At 59.6% G+C, this 23,902-nt stretch overlaps 1 protein-coding gene across 2 annotated transcripts; it reads right to left on the bottom strand.

The window, feature by feature from the left end:
- Window positions 1–1,050: 1,050 nt before the first annotated feature.
- Window positions 1,051–23,516, bottom strand: SLC47A2 (solute carrier family 47 member 2). 2 transcript variants are annotated; one of them, XM_079798338.1, is made up of 17 exons: window positions 23,112–23,516; window positions 21,688–21,789; window positions 21,391–21,459; window positions 20,649–20,797; window positions 19,814–19,856; window positions 15,546–15,590; window positions 15,254–15,351; window positions 14,912–15,009; window positions 13,893–14,006; window positions 13,087–13,154; window positions 12,072–12,180; window positions 11,221–11,296; window positions 10,806–10,875; window positions 4,327–4,459; window positions 4,163–4,257; window positions 2,012–2,105; window positions 1,051–1,280 (listed from the first exon to the last, which is right to left on the bottom strand). In XM_079798338.1, exons 1-17 carry the CDS (start codon window positions 23,232–23,234, stop codon window positions 1,060–1,062), a joined length of 1,707 nt encoding a protein of 568 aa, XP_079654464.1. In that variant the 5' UTR covers window positions 23,235–23,516; the 3' UTR covers window positions 1,051–1,059. The 2 variants fall into 2 exon arrangements, with proteins under 2 accessions (XP_079654464.1, XP_079654465.1); XM_079798339.1 differs by having other exon boundaries at window positions 20,649–20,752.
- Window positions 23,517–23,902: the final 386 nt, after the last annotated feature.

Genomic DNA, 23,902 nt, shown 5'->3' with positions numbered 1-23,902 from the left:
CCGGGGCTGGTGGAAGACCCCCGTGTATCCAAGTGCCCACAGCGCAGGGCCTCCCAGGTGCCCGTGTTTCCACGGCTCGCTTGACTATGGACCTTTCCCTCCTTGCCTGGGAACCACGGACACGGTGGGAGAACCAGCGGCATTACCTCGCCGCGCTCTGTACCTGGTGGGTGACGTGGGTGCTAGAAGCTCGCGAACAAAAGGCGTTTGTGTCAGACAAGGGTGCAGGCTTGCCTTCCTGCGGGCTGGAGGCTGGGTGTCTGGACGCTGCGAACAGGAGACTGAATTCACAGCACGTTGGCCTTCAAATCGGAGCTAGACCCCATCCTGTCTCTGTCTTTGGTCACTCATCGGGTTGGTTTGTGAGCGGTTACAGCCGCTGATGCTGAGGGACGGCCATGGAGGCCGGACCGCCCTCTGCCCTCGCCATGTGCGTGCGGCTGAGGCAGCGAGGAGCCCGCAGGTGTTCACCAGGCTCCGCATTCGGGTCAACCCGCGTTCCTCCTGCGGCGAAGAGAGCCGGGCTCTGCGCCCTCCTGCGTCACCACTGCGGTGGGAGCGCGTTTCTCGAGGTTCTGGCACGGGAAATGCCATGGGATGAGGGGGCGGTGGGACGGTGAGGGCGGGCTGTGGACAGCCTCGCTGGCTGCCGGGGGGGGGGGGGGGGGGGGCCGTGGGGCCGGCAACGGGCGGGGTCTCGGCCCACTGGCCCCTTCCAGAGCTTCGCGAAGGCCGCGGACAGATTGGGCAAAGACGGGCTAGGAAATGCACCCTTTTTAATGTGACGGCGTTTGTTTTGGTTTGAAATGTCCAATTGGAAGCCGTTTGCGTTATTGAATAGGCGGCGATCCCGGAGCCTCGCCTTCCCGTCGGGGGCGGAGGAGAGAGCCATTGACCACACGGAGTCGCGCAATTCAGACCTGCGGGGCCGCGGCTGGGCCCTTCGGGGAGTGGCCCGGTGTGGCCCGGCACCGCATCCCGGGGGTACAGCGTAGGGGGGCCCGGGGTCTGGCTGTGCGGTGGGGCGGCCTCGCAGCTTCCTCCCAGCAAGCCGCTCGGCTAGCGCCTGGAGGCCAGGAGGCTGACCACGAGCCCCACGGTCAGCGTGGCCGACGCGGCCCCCAGAGCAGCCCCGCGGCGGAGGGCCAGCTGCTTCCCCGACAGCCCGCCGGGAGGAGCTGGGGGCGCCAGGGCTGCGTCCGGCGTCCTGAAGAGGTCCGCGTGGCACCCGGGGCTCGAGAACTTGGTCAGGGAGACGCCAGGGCAGGTGCCTGTGGCCACTGCGGAGCAAACGGAGCAGCTCAGCGACCCCCGGCAGGGAGGGCGGCGGGGAAGCCTGGCGGCCCCTCAGCCGCAGGCCCGCTAACGGCTCTGCCCCCACAGCGAGCGGCACGGAGCCCCGCCTTTCTGCGCGGCAGCGGGGGGCCCCCCCGGGAGGGACCGTGCGGGAAAGCCGTCGCTGACTTTTACGCACAGATAACGTTACTACGGAGGCCAGGCGAGGCGTGTCCCTGTCTGAGCCTGCCTTTGTCATGACAGGGCACGCTCTCAGTGGTTTCGAGTGCGTGTGACACGCCTCGTGGGTCATGCGCCCAGGCCGCGGCGGCCACTGTGCCGGCTGGGGCGGCGGGGATCAGCACAGCCGGGGCAGGAGCCGGTGCCCTGAGCCGGGCCGTCGTTCACCACAGACACCGGTGTAACGGAGGTGCCCGCCTCCGGTGCGGTGCAGGCAGACCTGCCCCCGCCGACAGGACAGCGTGGGCCGGAGCGGCCTCCTGCCCTGAGCAGCGGGAGCCTCAGCTCTTGCCTTTGCCAGAGGAGGGCAGCGGGGAGGGGACTGAGCTCCCCGTCTGAGAGCGGCGCTGTGGCTCGCGGCCTCACGTGAGGGCGTGTGTGAGGGTGCCTTCCGGGGCTCAGGCCTCCTGTCGCGCTGAGCGCACTGGGCTCCCGCTTCCGCCGCCGGCGACAGGGCCTTGAGGTCTGAGCCCAGCAGAGGCGCCTCCGGCATTACCTGCAGACACGGCCGCTTCCTCGGGCCTGGCTCTGGGGGCCCCGCTCGCGGGGTGCTCGGTGCCCTGCCGCCGCAGCCCCGCGTACTTCCCAGCCTGCAGGAGAGAGCCTGCGGGTCAGCTGCCAGCCCTCCGGCTCCAGGGGCTGGGCCCACATCGGGAGCTCCCACCCCCCCACCCCTCGTGCTGGGACTGCGCTCCGCTTCCCTCCCTGCTCCCGCTGCCCCAGAGCGCGGCCTCAGAGCAGCGTGGGGGAGAGGAGGACGTGGGGGAGAGGAGGGCGTGGGGGAGAGGAGGACGTGGGGGAGAGGAGGACCGTGGGGGAGGGGAGGACGTGGGGGAGGGGAGGACCGTGGGGGAGAGGAGGACGTGGGGGAGAGGAGGACCGTGGGGGAGGGGAGGACGTGGGGAAGAGGAGGACGTGGGGAGAGGAGGACGTGGGGGAGAGGAGGACGTGGGGAAGAGGAGGACGTGGGGGAGAGGAGGACGTGGGGGAGAGGAGGACGTGGGGGAGAGGAGAGAGGAGGACCTGGGGGAGAGGAGGACGTGGGGGAGAGGAGGACCGTGGGGGAGAGGAGAGAGTAGGACCTGGGGGAGAGGAGGACGTGGGGGAGAGGAGGACGGTGGGGGAGAGGAGGACGTGGGGAAGAGGAGGACGTGGGGATGAGGAGGACGTGGGGGAGAGGAGAGAGGAGGACCTGGGGGAGAGGAGGACGTGGGGGAGAGGAGGACGTGGGGGAGAGGAGAGAGTAGGACCTGGGGGAGAGGAGGACGTGGGGGAGAGGAGGACGTGGGGGAGAGGAGGACGTGGGGGAGAGGAGGACGTGGGGGAGAGGAGGACGTGGGGGAGAGGAGGACGTGGGGGAGAGGAGGACCGTGGGGGAGAGGAGAGAGTAGGACCTGGGGGAGAGGAGGACGTGGGGGAGAGGAGGACGTGGGGGAGAGGAGGACGTGGGGGAGAGGAGAGAGAAGGACCTGGGGGAGAGGAGGACCTGGGGGAGAGGAGGACCGTGGGGGAGAGGAGAGAGTAGGACCTGGGGGAGAGGAGGACGTGGGGGAGAGGAGGACGTGGGGAAGAGGAGGACGTGGGGGTGAGGAGGACCGTGGGGGAGAGGAGGACGTGGGGGAGAGGAGGACCGTGGGGGAGAGGAGAGAGTAGGACCTGGGGGAGAGAAGGACATGGGGGAGAGGAGGACGGTGGGGGAGAGGAGGACGTGGGGGAGAGGAGGACGTCGGGGGGAGAGGAGGACGTGGGGGTGAGGAGGACGTGGGGGAGAGGAGGACGTGGGGGAGAGGAGGACGTGGGGGAGAGGAGGACGTCGGGGGGAGAGGAGGACGTGGGGGTGAGGAGGACGTGGGGGTGAGGAGGACCGTGGGGGTGAGGAGGACGTGGGGGTGAGGAGGACGTGGGGGAGAGGAGGACGTGGGGGAGAGGAGGACGTGGGGGAGAGGAGGACGTGGGGGAGAGAAGGACGTGGGGGAGCGATGGGCCGGGTGCGGCCCACCGGTCAGGGCTTCTGTGTAAACGGCGAAGGTCCTGGCGGGCGCAGTGGTGCTGGTCCAGCTGCGCCTCAGGCGGCCTCACGTCCTGCTGGGTCGGCCGGCCCCGCTCTGCCCCGCCTGCCTCCCGTGGCGGCTCCCTGCTGCGGGGCAGCCTCCCTGGCCGGCTGTGACCCCCCGCGGAGGCCGCACACCCTCGAGGTGGGCAGGCCTTAACGTGGTGCTGCTTTAAACGCGTGTTACCGTGGTCTACATGCCAGACGACTTGCTCCCCGCATGAGGGCACAACCGTACCCCTGGGACCGGGGCTTGGAGGGGACACACCCTCCTGCTCTGCCCGCGGGCGGCCTGCGCGGTGTGGGCAGGGGTTTATGACCGCTCCCCAAGGCTCGCCCCGCCCCGCCCCTGGGCGGGTTCCGGCAGTTGCACCAGGTCTCTGCCTGGGGCTGGGCGCCGGGCTGGCTGAGGGGGTTTCTGGTGTGCACGGCTCTAATCGGAGAGCGGGCCGCTCCCACGGCACCATCTGGGCTCCGGTCCAGCACCGAGCAGCTGGGCCCTGAGGCCCACGAACCTGTGGCCTGGGCCTGTCCGGCGGGCAGCCGCTTCACCTGGCTGGCCAGGCGGGCGTGTCCCGGGCCGGGGCTGACACTCACCTCCGCCGCCGCCCGCGCCCAGTCCATCCGCGCAGTGTAGGCCGCCAGGGCCGCCGTGGCCAGCACGCCGCAGGCCAGCAGGCCCAGCCAGAGGCCTGTCGGGACAGTGACAATGGGCGCGTGTCCAGTGCCCACCCAGCCCTCCCCTCGCTTCCCACACATACCCATGGTTCTCATTCTGACCACAAAGGCCAGAACGATGCCCAGCGGGAGGCCGATGACGTAGTAGGCGATGGCGTTCACCACGGCCCCGAAGGCCTGCCGGCCGGTGCCTCTGAGGACTCCGCCGTAGACACACTGGCGGGAGAGAGGGCGTTAGCAGGGATGGGACGGTGCGGGCAGCAGGTGCTTGCTAGGCGGTTTACTGAACTCTCACACATGCTCTCAGCCCTCTGCTCTGTGCGGAGCGGAGCCCGGGAGCCCGGGAGCCCAGGTCCCGCCCGTGGAGCCCAGCGTGGCTGCGTTTGGAGCACAGCTCAGGGCCCGCCTTGGCCTCCGCGTCCTCGCCGCCCCAGAAAGGGGGTAAAACCGGAGACTGCCCGCCAGCTGGCCTGGGAGACTGGCCTCACTTCTTTCAGAGATTGAGGTGTTGTTTTCTGTTCGTGCCATAGCAAATCACTGCAGGCTTAGTTTTAAAACAAGACACTGCCATTTTATAGTTCTGGAGACTGGAAGTCCGATGGGTCTCACCACACTGAAGCCAAGGCTGGTGCCTTCTGGGCCAGGGCCAGTGTCTCCGGCTTCCCCGGCTCCTGAGCCACCTGCGCCCTGGGCTCCAGGGCCCCGGCTACAGCAGCGTCGCTCCCACCTCGCTTCCCTCACACGTCTCCTTCTCTGGCTCGCCGCCTCCCCGCGCAGGAGGCCCCTGGGACGGCGCTGGGATCTGGATAATCCAGGATCGTCTCCCATCCCAAGACCCTTAATGGCATCGGCAGCATTCCCAGGCCCGGGGTTAGCACGGGGTGCTCCTGCCGGCCTCTCTTCTGCCCCCCACCTGCCAGGCGAAGGTGCGGTGCGGTGCCGTCTGAGAGGCAGCCGTGCCGGCCGGAGAAGCACGGCTCCGCTTTATTTCCCAGCCTCATCCTCCGGGACCGGAGCTAACGAGCTGAAGAAGCGCAGGCACAGCTCACGCGTCCGCACCCCAGTCGCTGGTGTTGGGTTGTTTTTACTTTGTTAAGATGAGGGCTACGATATTTGATGGCTTCTACACATTTGAGCAGAGAGGTCACGCCCTGGGGACAGGAGGTGTTGCCTCTTGAACTTTGAAATCTGTGCACACATTGCTCATTGTTATGCATCAAGATATAGAAGATGAACTTTTGATTAAGAAAAAGATGTCTCCAAAATTATGCTTGACATGCTCTGGATCAGTATGTCTCAACCTGGCCGTTTGGCCTCCTGGAGGTGTTTGGCAATCACTTTGATGTCACAACTGGGGGGAGGGTGCTCCTGGCATCTAGTGGGCTGAGGCCAGGGATGCTGCGGAACATCCTCCAGGGCCCAGGGCAGCCCTCCTACACCTGGGAATGGGCCGGAGGCCAAGCTCGAGAGGCCTTTAGAGCATGGGAGTCACCATGCCACGCAGGGCAGTGCACAGGGGGCCTGTGGCTGCGGGTCTGCTTAGGAGAAGCAATGGGCCGGTGGACTCAATAGTGAGCTCCATGCGCTGAGATGGCCAGGGGCGTGGGGGGAGCTTGCTCAGTTCTCCGTGTACCCACGTTGGCTGGAAGCTGAGCGTGTGTGTAGCAGGGATGAGCAGACCCATGCCACCCACACCTCCCAGGCAGTGGAGCCTGGCATGGACAGAAGAGACACAAGAGGACCCGGAGGGAAGTCAACACTGAGCAGACAAAAAAAACAAAAACACCTGAGTGTGCCCCCAGCCCACACTCGGATCCTCCAGCAGGAAATGGGAGCCTTACCAATGGTCAGAGGTATCTGAACACAATCTCCAATCAGTACTGGCTGGCCACTGAGCTATGCAGACAGGGAAGTGACCCCTAGGAAGCTAAGCTTAAACACACACACACACACACACACACACACACACACACACACACACACAAGCAGAGATACCAGCTGCAGGCTGTGGAGGCAGGATTCATAGAATTAGTCCAGGAAAGTTACTAAACAGAACAACAGTGCTTGGGGAAAAGTCACACACGACATTCTCCAGGATGGACCTATGCTAGGCCACCAAACAGGTCGCAGTCCATTTTAAAATACTGAATTCATATAAAATGTGTTCTCTGGCCATAACAGAACTAAATTAGAGATGCCTACCAGAAAGAACCTGGGAACAGCCCAAACATTGAGAAATTAACTCACTTCTAAACCATGAGTCAATAACTCACAAGAGAAATTTTAAAATATTTTAAACAGAATGAAGAGAAAAAAACAACATGCCAAAGCCTACTAGCTGCAGCTGAAGCAGTTCGTACTAAGGGGAAACGTGTGGTTATAAATGCCTAGATTGGGAGAGAAGAAAGAGTTCCACCAATAGCCTGTATTCCGCCCGCTGAGGCCAGTGAGGAGGAGCACACTGCGCCCGCGGGAAGCAGGCGACGGGACAACAGCGGTCAGAGGATTGTCATCGGAGCCCAGCATTCTAGTTCTCCGATGAGATCCACACAACCGGCAGACACCAAGGGCTGACACTGGTGAATAAGACCGAGAAAATAGCAAAGTGAAGACACAGATTACCAAAATCAAGAATGAAAGAAGGGACGTTGCTGCTGACTATAAAGAAAGGATTATGAGGGAATATTATGAGCAACTTCATGCCAAAGAATTAGACGGCTTTGTTGAAGTGCATACATTCTTAGAAAGACACAAGTTAGTAAAACTAACGCAATAATAGAAGGTAAATATACCTATGACAAGTCAATAAACTGAATTACTTTAAAATCATCTGACAAAAGCTCAGGCCCAGATGGTATCATTGGTGAATTCTATCAAATATCTAGAGAAGCAATGCCAATCCTTCACAAACTCAAAAAGTATAAGAGTAGAGAAGACTTTCAAAATCATTCTATGAGATCAATGTTTCCCTTACACCAAAGCCGGATCAAGATATTACAGGGAAAAGATAAAACTGCAGATGAGCACTGGCTGCATGGCACAGTTGGTTGGAGCATCGTCCTATACAACAAAAGGTTGCAGGTTTGATTCCCGGTCAGGGCACATGCCTCGGCTGCAGGTATGATCCCCAGTTGGAGCATGTAAGGGAGGCAACTGATGGATGTTTTTCTCTCACATTGATCTCTCTCTCTCTCTCTAAAAAAATTGATAAAAACATATTCTTGGGTAAGTATTACAAATAAATAAATAGAAAATTTAAAATTACAGGTGAATATGCCTCATGAATGTAGATGCAAAATCTTTAACAAAATATTAGGAAGCCAAATTCAGCAATATATAGAAAAGATATACACCATGATCTGGAGGGGTTTATCCTAGGAATGCAAGGTATAACATTTGAAAATCAGATCATGTAATTATACCATATTAATAGAACAAAACCCATGTGATTATCCCAATAGATACAGAAACAACATTCTTCAAATCCATGAGAAAATGTTTCGGCACAGCAGGAGAAGGGCTCGTCCTTAACCTGGAAAAGGGTGTTGATAAAAACCCTGCAGGTAACGTATTTGATGCTGAAAGACTGAAAACTCCCCTCAGCATTGGGCACAGGCATAGAAGAAATTCTACTCAATATCGTACTGAGATTCTAGCCAGATGAAAAGGAAAAAGCAAAACTCTATTCACAGCTGACACGGTCCTATATGTAGAAAATCTTAAGGAATCCACATACAGAAAATGACTAGAATGAATTAACCAGGCCACAGGAGAAAAGATCAATAAACAAAACCCCTTCACTTTAAGCTCTCTGTTGGCGATAGTTTGAATTCTTTCCTACATGAAGCCAAGAGCCCAAGTGGGTGGTGGACCCCGGGCCCCGAGCCCCCGGGATGCCTGCACCACAGCCACTTCGGGAAACAGTTTGGCAATGTCTTGGAAATTTAAACATAAGCTTATTATTCAACCGAACAATTCAAGTCCTAGGACTGTACCAAGAAAAAGGGAACCATCTGTTCACACAGAGACTTGTATGAGAATGTTCCCAGCAGCCTTAGAATAGCCAAAACCAGAATCAACCAGAAGCCCACCCACTGGTGACTGATAAGCAAAAGGTGCTACACCCACACAATGGGCTATTATTTACTCACAAAAAGGAATGAAGTCCTGAAAAAATACTACAACATGGATAAACCTCAAAACGTCATCCTAAGTTAAAAAGGCAGCCACAAAAGACTACATATGTTTCATTTACATGAGATGTGCATAAAAGGCAAAGTTCACACCAGTGTCGAAAGCACCTCAGTGGGTGCCTGGGGCTGGCCATGGGGCAGGGACTGACTGTGAAACACGCCCCCGGAAATTTGGGGGGTGATGGAAAGATTCTGAAATTAGATTGCCGTGATGGTTGACAACTCTAAATTTACTTAAAATCGTTAAATTATTCACTTAAAATGTGTGAATTTTATGGTATGTGATTATAATTCAATGAAAGTATAAAAATGAAAATAATGTCCATGGAAAACATAAATGAAGAATAATGTCAATATAGCCAGGCGGAAAGGCCCCTTGCAATTGCAAAGTTGTTTCCAAGTTCCGTGAGCGCGAGCGTGAAGGTGAGCGTGAGGGTGAGGGCGAGCGTGAGGGTGAGCGTGAGCGTGAGTGTGAGCGTGAGGCTGAGCGTGAAGGTGAGCGTGAGGGTGAGCGTGAGCGTGAGGGCGAGCGTGAGGGTGAGCGTGAGCGTGAGGGTGAGCGTGAGGGTGAGCGTGAATGTGAGGGTGAGGGCGAGCGTGAGGGCGAGTGTGAGGGTGAGCGTGAGGGTGAGCGTGAATGTGAGGGTGAGGGCGAGCGTGAGGGCGAGTGTGAGGGTGAGCGTGAGGGTGAGCGTGAATGTGAGGGTGAGGGCGAGTGTGAGGGTGAGCGTGAGGGTGAGGGCGAGCGTGAGGGCGAGCATGAGGGTGAGCGTGAGCGTGAGGGCGAGCGTGAGGGTGAGCGTGAGCGTGAGGGCGAGCGTGAGGGTGAGGGTGAGCGTGAGGGTGAGGGCGAGCGTGAGGGCGAGCGTGAGGGCGAGCGTGAGGGCGAGCGTGAGGGTGAGCGTGAGGGTGAGGGCGAGCGTGAGGGCGAGCGTGAGGGCGAGCGTGAGCGTGAGGGTGAGCGTGAGGGTGAGGGCGAGCGTGAGGGCGAGTGTGAGGGTGAGCGTGAGCGTGAGGGCGAGCGTGAGGGTGAGGGCGAGCGTGAGGGCGAGTGTGAGGGTGAGCGTGAGCGTGAGGGCGAGCGTGAGGGTGAGGGCGAGCGTGAGGGTGAGGGCGAGCGTGAGCGTGAGGGCGAGCGTGAGCGTGAGGGCGAGCGTGAGGGTGAGGGCGAGCGTGAGGGCGAGCGTGAGGGTGAGGGCGAGCGTGAGGGCGAGCGTGAGGGTGAGCGTGAGGGTGAGGGTGAGCGTGAGGGTGAGCGTGAGCGTGAGGGTGAGTGTGAGGGTGAGGGCGAGCGTGAGGGCGAGCGTGAGGGTGAGCGTGAGGGTGAGGGTGAGCGTGAGGGTGAGCGTGAGGGCGAGCGTGAGGGCGAGCGTGAGGGTGAGCGTGAGGGTGAGGGTGAGCATGAGGGTGAGCGTGAACGTGAGGGTGAGTGTGAGCGTGAGGGTGAGCGTGAGCGTGAGCAGAGCAGCGCTGCCCGGGAGGGAGGCAGGCTCAGCTCCCTGAGAGGCACAGCTCTCCGGCCACTGTCAGTGTCAGCAGGAAAACCGTGGCTCGTGACCCTAACGGCATCCTCTGACGAAGGCAACGCCGGGTCCCACAGGTGGTTTCCCTTCGTGGTCCGTGAGAAAAGCTACAGACGTGACGACGAAACACGGCCCGGAGGACGCGTGCTGCCAGGGCCGACGGTGGCTGAAGGCCCCGCCAGGCTCAGAGGGAAGTCCCAGGAACGCAGCAGCCGGGCGGGCAGGGAGCCTGGGCCCTAGAAAAGCCCACCGCAAACCGCTCTCCCCGGGCTCGGGTTCGGATTCGGGAGCTGGGCTCCGCGCTGCTGGCTGAGCACACGCCTGCGCAGAGCTGCTGGCTGTGATGCAGGGATGCCTCCCAAAGGGCTCGCTAACTCAGATGCAGGAGAAGACGCAGGATGCAGTGCTTCCTTCTCTTCCGCCATGCTGTTTTAACCCGCCCCCCGCCAGTTCAAATCTGCGCTACACGGAACCTCCCTTTAGTGGGCAAAGGAGCAGGAAATTCAAGCCCCCCTGCACTCTGGGTTGACTCCCGCCCTCTCCGAGGTGTCCCTCTGCACGGGCTCCGGGGTGTGGCTGCTGTGGAGCTCCCGGCCAGGCAGGCCCAGGTGAGGGCCTGTGGCCCCGGCTCAGAGGAACCAGGACGGACAAAGGTTTGTGAGCTTACACTGGTGCAATTTTTCAGTTTGGCTTATCTGCATTCACCGTTTGGCTTGTTGGAATTGCAGGAGGCAAGGGAGCCATTGTTTTGAATAAAAATAGACCTCCTATGAGTAAAGACTCTGGGCGCTCACTGACCAGGTAGCCCTCTCTATGTGTCGATGCTAATCCTCACAGCGTACTCACACAGATGGCCTCAAACAGGTGGCAGACGATGTAAACGGGCATGACCTTGTCCACCAGGGCGATGACCTCCCTGCAGGGGAAGCAGGAACGAGCCTGAGCCTTCGTTGGGGCACTGAAGCAGGACTGTATTCGTAGAGACCTGGCTGTATTCCCTCTATCACACCTCCTCCCACATTGTCACCCACGCAAACCCTGGCCCCGTGTCTCCATGTCTGTGGGTCACTGGACGGCAAGTGATGGGGGCCAGGCCTGGGGGAACGAGCCCAGATGCTGGCGTCTCTCTGTGAGGGCAAAGCCAGGGCTGGCCCTGCTCCCTGTGGATCCAGGGCCAAGCCAGGCATGTGACAAATCTCTGAAGACCCGCGGCCACCCACTGGGGCGTTTCCCAGAGTCAGTGAGGAAACCGATTGCCTACTCATCATGGGTAAAGACGGAGCCCAGGTCATTTTTCAGGAGGCTCAGCAGGGCGCCGATAACCAGCGAGGTGCCAACTGAAAGAGACAAAGGAAGAGCATTTGGCTAAACACCGCCCATGGAGAGTCCAGCACGGTCGGTCGGTCGGCACAGGCCAGCCCCGCCCCCCACACCAGGGCCTCACGTCCTGCATTAGAGCCAGTCACTTGGACAAGGACATTATTTGACGTCCTGTGGGAAGGACAACAGAAAACGCCTTTCCCGTGGCTCTCCGAGTGGGGGTCCTGGGCAGCAGCATCAGGACCGCCTGGTCACATGCTAGAAATGCAGCTGCTCAGACCCCATCTCTAACCTACGAGCCAGAAACTGCGCGGCGGGGGGGGGGGGGGGGGGGGGGGGGCAGGGGGCTGTGCCGTGGGCTGCCTCTAGGGGACCCAGTGCCACCTGAAGCCTGAGCACCCTGCGCTCTGCAGAGGAGCTGATCTGCACCTGTCGGCCAGAAGGCAGAGCCAGGTGAGGACACCAGCTGGTTCCTTCTGAGGGGGGGCCTGGGTGGCCCCAGCTCAGAGCTCCCTGGGCGGCCGGAGGGAAGCGCCTGGGGAGTCACACTGAGGTGCGTGGTGGCAGGCTGCCCCCAGACGGCCCGAGAGCCCTGCAGAGGGGCGGGAAGGAGCACAGCAGGCTGGAGTGGGGGGTGAGAGCCGGGGCCGCTCTGGGCCTGACGCAGGTGAGGCCGGTGGAATGAGCCTGGCTGCCCCACGGCTAGTCCTGCCGCCAGCACCCAGGCCTCCCCGGCCAGGCCCTTGACCCCCAGCTTGCCAAGTCCCCTCCCCCGGGAGAGGACGCCCCCACCTGTGCAGAGGACGCCTGAGGCGGCGGAGCGCTGGGCTTGCACGGTGTCTGCGGCTCCCAGGGACGTCCCCACTCGGACGCAGACAGAGATGCTGAGCCCCATGGGAATCTGGGGTCAAGATGAGAAGGTGCGGTCAGTGGAGCCAGCCCGGGCTCCTGGGATGGGTGGCTGCTGAGCCAGCAAGAGGCCGGGCTGGCTGTGAAGCAGCCCCCCAGCCCCCCGGCCCAGGCCGAGGAGGAGCAGGAAGGCAGGTGGATCCCAGGCAGGCAGCGTGAGAAGAGCCTGCTGCACACAGGTGGTGGCCTCTGACGCTGGGTGATGGGGTGGGGATACCCTGAGTGAGCCAGCAATCGCCGCCCCATCCCCTCCATCAGACGTCGCAGGCAGAGGGGCCTGCAGTCAAACTCACTATGTTCCCCAAACTCATGAGAAAGTGAATGTTTAAATGGCCCTGAGTTGCCAGGAAAGCTCCCTGAGGAAAAATGTTTCAGTAAAAACCATCTGTGAAAGTAAGAATCACCTTATAAATTAGTTCTGTAAGTGTGGGTTTCTATGACCCTCTGCTAAGCCTGAGGTCACAGCCTGCATCCCGGGAGCCTGCTGGGGTCGCACATGAGAGACACCGACACCCATGTCTCCAGAGAAAGGAGGGACCGTACGGGAGAAGAGGAATCCCCCCCAGGGGACTCTGTCACCCAGTTCTCTCTAAGGGGTGCAGGAATATGGGCCCAATGCTAAATAGAAGGTCCCATTTTTTCAAGAAAATGCAGAAATCCAGATCATGGTGTAAAACCTCCTAATTTTAAAATGGTGTTAATTAGGAAAGAATTCTTCTAACACCACTGAGTTCAGTATTAGCCCCGGGGTGGCTGCGGGTTGTCTGTGTGAGTCTGGCAGGGCCTGGACCTGACGGGCATGGGGAGCCCGGGGGGGCCCCTTGGGACAGAGTGACAGCCTGCTCCCTCCTGTGACGCCCAGGGCAATGGGGGTGCTGGTCGGGTGGAGGACACTCACCATGTAGGTGACTGTGGACACCTCGTAGATGATGGCCTGGGCAGAGAGGTCCACTATGCTCAGCAGGCCTGCGGAGGGGAGGGGGTGAGCAGGCCTGCGCGGGGGGGGGGGGGGGGGGGGGGCAGGCTGGGGCCAGCCCCGAGGCCCGCAGCTGACGGGCGCCCTCCGCTTTGGGGTAAACGGTTCTGAAGGGCAAATTCACAACCAAACATGCCCTGCTGGGCCTCCAGCCGCCCGGGAAGACCCTGCCAGCCCTGGCATTTCCTCAGGCTGCTCCCGGGAGGGCCTGGCTTTCCAGTTGAACCGAAGCATGTGGCCTGGTGCGGAAAGAGAACTGGGCCAGGACCAGGACACCCAGTTGGGCCGCTGTGCGAAACCGGCTCTGGACAGCCGCTCCGTCCTGGGGCCCGGCTTTCCTGTCTGTCCGTGGGGCGGGGCGGACTAGCAGGTCTCTGGGGGCGGGTGCTGCCCGGCCTGGGTCTCAGGCAGTGTGGACCCCGCGCTGAGTGCTCAGGTGAGAGCCCACGCCGGCCAGGCCCACGCACACTCGCGCACCGCCCATTCCACCTCCCCCTCGCTCGGTGACTTGCCACCTGCACTGGGTGCCCCCTCGGTGCCAGGGCAGTGCTGGCATTCACCACGGAAGGCCCAGGCCTGCCCCCGGGAGCTCACAGCCGGAGGGGAGAGAGTGCGCCCCCGACCTGGCCTGGGTGACTGGCCAGCTACCTGTCAGGAAGGGGCTTCTGAGCTGGGGGAGCCGCCCACGGGGTCCCCCGCCCCCGCCCCACCCCCTCCCTTCCACATACCCATGAGGAAGCTGCCGATCTCGTAGGCCCACCACTCGATGCAGATCATGAGCATGCTGGGGAGGGCCAGGGAGAAGAAGGGGCCCCAGTCCTGCAGGCACTGCACGGACCAGCCTAGGAGCAGAGGCCGGAGCTGAGCCGCCGCTGCGTGCCCCCTGCCAGGCCCGACGGCCGTGCCTCTGCCCATGTGGCATTTTACCCAGGGCATGCCGCTGGCCCAGTGCTGGTGGGAGCGTGGAAAAGGACGTGGGGACAGGGCACCCTCCACCTGGCCAGGGCCACGGAGCCCTGAGGGGCGGGGGGAGGGGACCAGGGAGCCCCGGGTGCGGGCGGGGTCTGCTCCATCCACAGGATCTAGGGAAAGTGCCCTGCCCTTCTGGGCTCTGTCTGCTCATCTGGAAATCCGCGTCCTTATCTTTGCCCTGCTTCCCGGAAGGGTCACGGTCACGGAGGCGGCACGATTGAGGCCAAAGGACAAGCCCTAGGGCCGTGCAGACGTGGGAGGGGCACCCTGGCCTGGAGGAGGCCGGGCCTGAGCTGTGCCTGAAATGCCTGGAGACGGAACCACAGGCTGCCCTCAGGTGTCAGGAGGCAGAAAGGCTCGGAACCGGAAGCCTGGGAGTGGACAGGCATGGGTTCGAGTCCAGCCCCCACCGTGTACCATCTTTGGCATTTGGGGAAATCGCTTAGCCTCTCTCCGTTTCCCCGAGTGAAGGAAGTAGGAATAATAAGGTGTGCCGGCAGCTGGGTCAGGAGTGCCGGCCGCCGGGCTGACACCTAGGGTTTTGCCTGTTGCTACTAACACTCCTGAGGTCCAGGGGCCAGTGGAAGGCTCCCTGAGCCTGACTCCTGCAGGCTCTGCACCGGGGCGCACGGGTGAGGGGCCCCAGGACTTCGAGGTGGGAGTCCTGAGGGGTAGAGCAAGGCCCTGAAGGGAAATAGAAGCAGGTGGGGGGTGGGGCTCCTGCAATAGGGCTCCAGCGGGCCCTGGCCCCGCGGGGCTGACGCAGGCGGCCCACCTGCCCACGTCTCCAGATGCAGCTTCCTCAGCACGATGTAGAGCAGCAGGAAGACGGTCTGCACGAACTGGGAGAGGGTGTTGGCGTAGGCAGAGCCCCTGGGAGGGAGACGCGGGGCTGGCTGAGGCCAGCAGGGCTCCCTCCGGCCCCCGGGGCCCCTCTCGCCCTGTCTCTTTGATGGGGCGTCCCCACCAAATTCCGCATGACCTCCCACTTCTGGACGGTGCGAGCGTCTCCATAGCCTTTGTCGTGGGTGAAGCAAGGATGACAGCTGACCTGCCCAGGCGGGGTGGGCACTGGGCGCGCATGTCCCCGACAGGCCCCCGAAGCCCGCGGCCTCACCTGACCCCCAGGCTCAGCACCAAAACCAGGACGTAGTTGGCCAAGGCGTTGATGCAGTTGCCCACGAGGCCGCTGAGGACTTGGGGCCAGACGATCCCCTGAAATAAACAAAAACTGGCCTGGCCTTGCTATGGGCTGGGCAGGACCAGGGGTGCGGGCAGATATGGGCTCCCCTCGGGCCCCGTACCCGAGATCAGGGTGTGCAGACTCAGACTCGGACACTGAGAGGGAGAAAGCCCCCCGCCCGGGGCCTGGGCAGTGTGCTAGCCACCCTCCAGCCAGGGACTGGTACCTGATTTTGCAAATATTTTGCCAGCAGGTTGTAAAGAAAAATCACCTGCATAAAATAAAACACACCCACAGGTAAACAACTACCAAAACATGACCAGATGAACATTAACAGGGATTTCTTAGGGATCTGAGTTTGGGGCAATTACTTCACCAAAGTACGTAGGGACCCCACAGGTAGGCTTCCCCTGGGTGCGTGCTCTGGCCCTGCCCATGGGAGAGGCCTCGGGTGACAAGCCGGCAGGGAATGTGGTTCTGAGAGCACAGGCAGCAGGCTCCTGCCAAGGCCGAGGGCTGGCGGGTGCTGGCAGCCACCCCAGGCCTCCCATCCGCTCAGGGAGGCTGCCCAGCGGCCTGGGTCAGGACACACCAGATCCTGAATCCACAGGTGTGACCACCTGGCGCCTGGCTCTGGTCGCTGGAGACCACAGTGTGGAGGGAGTGGTGGGAGCTGAGCAGGCTGGCCGTACCAGCAGCCTCTCTGAGCGGGTTTGAGGCCCCATGAGGGGCAGGGCCTTCTTTCTCTGTGGAGCACACAGGTCTGGGGGGGTGTGCGCATGTGTGCGTGTGAGCGTGTGTGTGTGTGTGTGTGTGTGTGTGTGTGTGTGTGTGTGTCTGTGTGTGTGTGTGTGTGTGTGTGTGTGTGTGTGTGTTGGGGCTCTCTCTGTGCTCTCTCTGTCCTCTGTCAGCCTGGCCCCTGTGCCCTGTGCCCATCCCTTCCTTTAGCCTCTCCTGTTGAAGGTAGCACAGTGTTGGGAGCGCGGAGCCAGAGCTGCACTGCCTGCGCTCAAAGACTGGCTCTGCCACTCAGGAGCTGTGTGGTTCTAGGCATCACACGCCTTTGCCTGTCTCCCCGTCTGTCCTGGGGATATTATGTGCACCTATTGTATATGCACATACATAAGCAAAGTGATTACACAACAGCATCTGGCATCTTTAAGCATTCCAAACGTTAGGTAAGCATTATGTAAGTCTTACTGTTGCTCATTAAAGTTCGCAACTGCATCTCGTGGGAGGGACTTGCTTTACTTAACACAGGAGTTTCCCTGGGTGACTTTGTAGGACGCTTTCCCCTGCGCTGGCACATGGCCCTGTTGGACAAAATACCACCCTCTTGGACTGAAGAGCAAAGCCTGGTTTCTAGGGAAGACGTGGAGGAGAAACCAGCCCTTTCACGTGGTTTCCATGATACAAAAGAAATCCGGAGCTGGCCTTTCAGCGTGGGTGGCCGGTCCGCCCTGCCAGACCCGGGCGCTGTAAGGCACTCTGAAGTCCCGCGGCCCCTTCCTTCCCAGTTTTCTCCTCAAGAACATCGCCCCCTGGTGCCGTGGAGGGTAAAGGGGTTTGAGAGACAGGAAGGCAACTCGAGCTGGCAAGGCCAACCCTGCCTGCCAGGGAGTGAACGTATCCCTGAGCTTCCATCCCCTGAGCGTGGCCGTGGACTCCAGAGCAGTCGCAGGAATTGGCCCAGTGGACACGCTGCTCATTTAGCTCTCAGTAAGTTCACGGAGAGGAAAGAAGGGAATCCTAGCTCATAAAAGAGTACTATGCAAATTGACCATCACTCCAACACATAAGATGGCTGCTCCCATGTGGTCAAAGATCCTGCCCCCATGTGGACACAAGATGGCCGCCACAAGATGGCCAGCAGGGGAGGGCAGTTGGGAGGGACCAGGCCTGCAGGGGAGGGCAGTTGGGGGCAATCAAGCCTGCAGGAGAGGGCAGTTAGGGGTGACCAGGCCACAGAGGAGGGAAGTTGGGGGCGACTGGGCCTGCAGGGAAGGGCAGTTGGGGGGGACCAGGCCTGCAGGGAGGGCAGTTAGGGGTGACCAGGCCTGCAGAGGAGGGAAGTTAGGGGCAATCAGGCTGGCAGGGGAGCAGTTAGGTATCAATCAGGCTGGCAGGGGAGTGGTTAGGGGGTGATCAGGCTGGCAGGCAGAAGCGGTTAGGGGCAATCAGGAAGGCAGGCAGGCAAGCAGTTGGGAGCCAGCAGTCCTGGATTCTGAGAGGGATGTCCGACTGCCTGTTTAGGCCCGATCGTACCTGGTTTGGGCCTAAACGGGCAGTCGGACATCCCTCGAGGGGTCCCATATTGGAGAGGGTGCAGGCTGGGCCGAGGGACACAACCCCCGTGCATGAATTTCATGCACCGGGCCTCTAGTAGTCAATAATGAGTCTTAGAAAAAGTTTTTTAAATGGATTAAAGTCTTACATGTAAAAATGAAAACCATGAAGGGCTTCAAAGAGAATGTACACAAATCTACACTAATAAAAGAGAAAGATGCAAATTGACCATACCTTCGTGACACCCACCAGCCATTCAGGAGTATGCAAATTAACCCAACAAAGATGGCAGGTTAATTTGCATATGCAGACACAGAGTGGCTGGGGGTGGGGCGGGAGGCTTGTGTCGTTGCCATGGCAACAATGCAGGCGTTTGGCACCGCCCCAGCAGCTCCGGGCCCTCTGGTCAGCATGGGAAGGAGGAAAGGTGGCTCCAGCCGGAGCAAAGATGGTGCCGGCAGCCAGGGGAAGGAAGGCCCATTCTTGCACGAATCTTCATGCATCAGGCCTCTAGTGTTTATATAATCTTGATATAGGTTAAGTGTTTTTAAGCTCATCAAATACAGATACTATAAAGAATAGGATTTATCGATCTGTTCCGTATATATTAAAAATTCTTTAAGTGGCCCTGGCCAGTTTGGCTCAGTGGATAGAGCATCGGCCTGCGGACTGAAGGATCCCAGGTTTGATTCCAGTCAACCATGCTCAGGTTTCAGGCTCAATCCCCCAGTGGGGGGCATGCAGGAGGCAGCTGATCGATGATTCTCTCTCATCATTGATGTTTCTATCTCTCCATCTTCCTTCCTTTCTGAAATCAATAAAAATATATTTAAAAAAAATTCTTGTAGTCAAATATATCAAAAAATTGAAAGGCAAGTGACAAACTAAAAAGTGCAACATATGTGTCAAAGGGTTAAGCTATTATTTAACAAATTGTAATTAGAAAAAGATTAACCCATTATAATAAGCAATTCACAGAAGAAAAACAAATGATCAGCCTGGCCTGTGTGGCTCAGTGGTTGAGCATCGACCTATGAACCAGGAGGTCACGGTTCAATTCCCAGTCAGGGCACATGCCTGGGTTGTGTGCAAGCCTACAGGAGGCAACCGATCAATGATTCTCTCTCATCATTGATGTTTCTCTCTCCCCCCTCCCTTCCTTCTTGAAATCAATAAAAAAATATTTTTTAAAAAAGAAAAACAAATGATCGATAAATACATGAAAAAATGTTTCATTTCATCGGCAATAAAATACATGTTAAAACAATTTATTTCTAATTGGAAAAAAATAATACTCTGCTGATGAGAGTGTTGTGAGTGGGAGTAGAAATGCTACAAATTGATATCAAAAGCTGTTAGCAGAGTAACTCCAATTCTAATAATGCATCTTAAGGAAATCATTACAAATGTTCACAAAGTTTTTCTATAAGAATGTTTATCAAATCTTATCCTACATAATAAAGATATAATATGCAAATGGTCGTTACTCCGTGAAGTGTAATGACCGACCGAGTAACAATCGGATCACGGATCAGCAGGAGGGTGGGGCAGTGAGCTACAAGTGGGTGGCAGAGAGCTACAGGAGGGGGCAGGGCAGCAAGCTATGAAGGGGGTGGGAGCTACAGGAGGGCAGAGCAGCGGGCGGAGAGCTACTGGAGGGCAGCAGCGAGCTAGTTTATAATAATGAATATAGGGAACAACCCAAATACCTAACATATAGGGGTTGGTTAAAAAATTGTGGCACAATGAGGTACTATGTAGCCTTTGAAATGGGTGTGTAGGAGGCTGTTTAATCATATAAAGGTACTAAAGACATATTTGAAAGAGCAGGTTATGATACAATATACACATATTGGCCTCATTTCAAACTGCATATGTGTATGTGTGTTTGAAACCACGCATCCATGAGTAGAAATAATCCTGGAAAGAGAACCTATGTTCTCTCTGGATGGTAGGGTTATAGGTGATTTGAAATTTTTCTTCCCCAGGCTTCCACAATAAATGGTTTTCTAATCAGAAAAACATGTTCTGTTATTTTAAAAGTTCAATCTGCACGGACCAGAAAGGGAACTTCTCTCGGACCCTGCCGCCATCCTCTCTGCAGTGGGAAGTCGCTGCAGGCTGATGCCTCCCAGCAGATCGGGCGGAAAGGCGAAAAGCCCGAATTTGGGAGAGGGGAAGCCCACCGCGCCCAGGCTCGGCCCTTACCGGAAGTGCGGGCATGAAAATCAGCACGTATTCGTGGGTTAGCCTGCAAGAGAACAGAGCTCCAGCGCGGGCAGGCGGCGCCCTCCTAAGCCGGGGACACCCTGGGACCCCGGTTTGCGGAGAGGCTCTCCCAGGCCTGCAGATATCCGCCAAGAGGAGTGGGGTGCTGCCACCACGTGCCCGAGGAGGACGAGGACCGAGCACGGGGCTCAGGACCAGGGCACGTGCATTCGGGGTAACGTGTGGCTTGTAAGGGGGTAAAACGTTCTCCTGTCAAGAACTAGCCAGTGAGTGCACATCCTATAAAGTGAACAAGGCATTCCTATGAGGGGACGCTTCCCAAATTAATAATAACCGTGTAATTCATCAGAAATTGGTTCAGCCCTCTTTCTCCTCTTTGGAATATGGGGTAGTGCACACTTCATTTCTTTCTTCTTCTTTTTTAATCCTCACCGAGGACATTTCTCCATTGATTTTTAGAGAGGAAAAAAATCCGATGTGAGAGGAACACATTGATTGGTTGCCTCCACACGGGCCCTTGAGCAGAATAGAACCTGGGTCCACAGGCCAACGCTCTATCCACTAAGCCAAACCGGCTAGGGCCACACTTGTCTCTTCAAAAAGCATCTGTGATGTTCCAACTGGTGCTGGGACACAAATGCAAATAACATGCAAATCCCTTATTGGTCTCTTTCCTCCGGAATTAAAACTGGCCGTTTGTCTGCCCCCTGCTGGTCGCAGGCAGAGCAGCATGCTGTGCCGAAGAATCCCCAAACCTGACCGGGACCCCTCCCCCAAGCTGCACCTGTGGGGTCCCCTGCCCGGCCCGCCTTACCTGGCCACGGCGGGGTCCTGCCTGAGGAGCAGCAGGAGGTGCTGGGTGTTGAGGAAGAGCGCCCAGCAGGGGAGGCAGCAGAGCAGCAGGATGAGCGCGCCCCGCTGCAGGATGACGCCCACGTGCTTCTTGTTGGGGCTGCCGAAGCTCTGCAACAGCCGCCGGCTCAGCGCGCCTGGGCCCGGGGCCCCGCCGGGGCCACCCCCAGAGCCTCGTGCCCGGCCCAGGGGCTCCGGCTGCAGGGGCCGCGGCCCAGCATCTTCAGAGCTGTTCACCGAGCACCGCCCGGGTCCCCCCGGACTCCCCGCCCCCGCGCCCCAGTCCTTCCGGAGCCGGAGAAGGCGCTGTTTCCCCTCCCGGCCAGGCTGGAGGCTGGGGAGCATTCGCCAAGTCCCCTCTAGTAATGGCAGCCAGGGCCCAACCCAGGGCCCCAGGTCCACCGGGAGCCCAGAACTCGGGTCCCCGAGGCTGGGGGTCCCCGGGGCAGGAGTCCTATCTGTGCACCCTCAAAATGTGACACACCGGGCAGGGAACCTCTCCACCCCTTCCTCCAGGCTCGCTGGCCCCTGCCCCGGCCTGCGGGAGGGTCTGTGTGCCTGGCAGCACTCGGTCCTTAGGGAGCAGGTGGGAGGGGGAGGCAGCTGCCCACCAGGGCTGCTTGACAGGCTCCCACTCCAGGGAGCACCGGGGAGCCTTTGGGGGCCCCACCCCCCTTTGGGCAGCAGTGGAGGGACCGCTCTACCTGGGACATCAAGGTGTCACACGCTGAGGAAAAGCCGAGGCCCACGGAGACTCCGCACACATTGACGAACTGACGCCAACGGGAGGAAACAGGCCGGTCAGGCGCTGCCCACGGAGGGGCCTGCATCGGGGCAAGGCCACCCAGCAGCAGCTGAGACCCCCTCTGGGCGGCCGTCTGGTGAGGGGCCCGGTCCCAGCTGGGGTGCAGCTGTCAGCCCTGTGCCGGGTCTTCTCCAGGAAGCCCTGGGGGGCGGGGGGGGGAGGCCCGGGGGCGCCCTCCGGTCCTGGCTGTACTTACGGCCACTGAGAGGGTCACGGAGGACAGCTCCACTGTGCCCAGGTGCCCACAGAACACCGAGCTCACGACATAGATCATGAAGGACAGCAACTGGAACAGGAACTGGACAGGCAGCCTGGGTCAGGGGCGCCGTCACAGCCCGCACTCACCGGGGACCACAGAGACCCCCGAGCCCGGCCCAGCGCCGCACCCGGGAGCTGTGCCCTGAGCCGGCCCGGCGGCCAGGGCCGGGAGCCGGGAGACAGCGCTGCTCCCACCGCTGTGCGGACCCCGGCGGCGGGTTTATTGCCTAAACGGGCAGGAATGAGACGCCGGGCAGGAGCCCGGGATAACGCAAGCCTTCGCCGCTGCTACCCATGTCACGGAACCATTGGCCAGGCCACATATAAACAAAAAGGAGGAGGAATAAAACCCATCAAAATCTTAGCAATGGCCCTGGCCAGTGTGCTCTGTGGTTAGAGAGTCTGCTTGCTCACCAAAGGGTTGGGGGTTCGATTCCAGTTAAGGGCATGTACCTGGGTTTTAAGTTCGATCCCCAGCCTGGTCGTGGTGCTTGTGGGAGGCAAGCAATCGATGTGTCTCTGCCACATCAATGTTTCTCTCCCTTACCCCCTCCTTCCCACTCTCTCTGAAAATCAATGGAAAAAATATCCTTGGGTGAGGATAAAAAACAATCTTAGCAATGACTCTGTCCAGGTGGTGGGATTGGAGATGAATTTCTTTCTTCTTTATAACTTTTTGTTTTGTCTGAAACTTTTATAAGGAACACATATCAATTAGCTTTTGTAATCAGAAAAAAATGTATCTGAAGGCATTTTCCTTTGTCAATAAAAAGGGCAGTGCCCGGCTGGTGTGGCTCTGTGGTTGAGTGTTGACCCATGAACCAAGAGGTCACAGTTCGATTCCCGGTCAGGGCACATGCCCGGGCTGTGGGCTCAATCCCTGGCAGTGGGCGTGCAGGAGGCAGACAATCAGTGATTCTCTCTCATCATGATATTTCTCTCTCTCGCTCTACCTCTCCCTTTCTCTCTGAAGTCAATAAAATATATAAATACATACATACATACATGCATAAAAAGGGCAGCGGGCTCCCTCTTCCCCTCACACGCCTCAGGGGAGGCCTGTGGGCTCCTGCCTCGGTGGCTCTCACTTGCCCCTGTAGACCTTCCACCCCCACCTGCCTGTGGGTTTCTGAAGGACAGGCGGTGCCTGCTGAGCGTGGCCAGGCCCCACCTCTACCCCCGGCACCGTCCAGGGACAGCCGTCTGCTGTCACCCGCTCTGGGCGGCAGCCCCTGGTGCAGTCTGAACGTGGCCAGCCTGGGGAGTTCTGGGGAAGGGTTGTGAGCAGCCCCTGGCACACCCAGGTCATGCCTGGAGCAGCTGGCCCCCAGCCCCCCTGGCCCCGCACTGCCCCCTCCTTACCAGGGGTCCAGACAGGACCAAGAGCCTCCACGCCTCAGCCCGAAAGCCGACGGGGACCAGCTTGCAGGGGGCAGGGCAGCAGCCCCCGCGCCCCCGGGGCACTGCGTCCTGGAGGCTATCCATTCCGAGCCCGGGCTGCTGGCTGGGCTCCCCGCACGCCTGAGCACCCCCTCGCCCGGCCTCCACCGGGCAGCCAAGTCACCTTGCGGCTGGCTAATGAGTAAGGAGGGGGAGGAGTGTTGCCTCGCAGACCAGCTGTGGGATAAGCCTCGCCTCCTGGGCAGCCCACGGGCCCTGGCCCTGGCCCAAGAAAGGACAGCACAGAGCCCTGGCCCCCTGGGAGCCACCTGGGCTGACGCTTGTGGGTGCCTTGTGTCTGCTCTCCCCAAGGGTCAGCAGCGAAGCCTCGGAGGGGGAGCCTGGGGCAGTGCAGGGGTGTGCTGGGCCTGGGGGGGGGACGACCCCGGGAGCCTTACAGGTTGGTGTGGTCGTGCCCGATGGCTCCCACTTCACAGATGAAGAACTGGAGACAGAGCCAGGCAGCAGAGCCCAGGCTCCCTCCAGGTGGGCTGCCTCAGAACCCTGCCCTGAGGAGGGAAGGGTCAGGCGGGAGCCTGGGGTGGGGGTGGGGCTAGGATCCCTGGGCGGAGACCCCTCCCCTCCCTCTGCCCCCACCCTTTGGGCAGCAGCCCTGAGAGCCAGGTGCCCCGGCCTGGGCAGCCAGCCCCCTGCTCTCCGCATCTATTTTGTCAGTGAAGCTGTCCCTGGGCCTCCTGCAAGGTTCCTTCTGC

This window comes from Cnephaeus nilssonii, assembly GCF_951640355.1.
Source record: "Cnephaeus nilssonii genome assembly, chromosome: 19".
Lineage (NCBI taxonomy): Eukaryota > Metazoa > Chordata > Mammalia > Chiroptera > Vespertilionidae > Cnephaeus > Cnephaeus nilssonii.
Note: the sequence above shows the minus strand (reverse complement) of the source record. Positions and strands in the feature narration are given on the sequence as shown.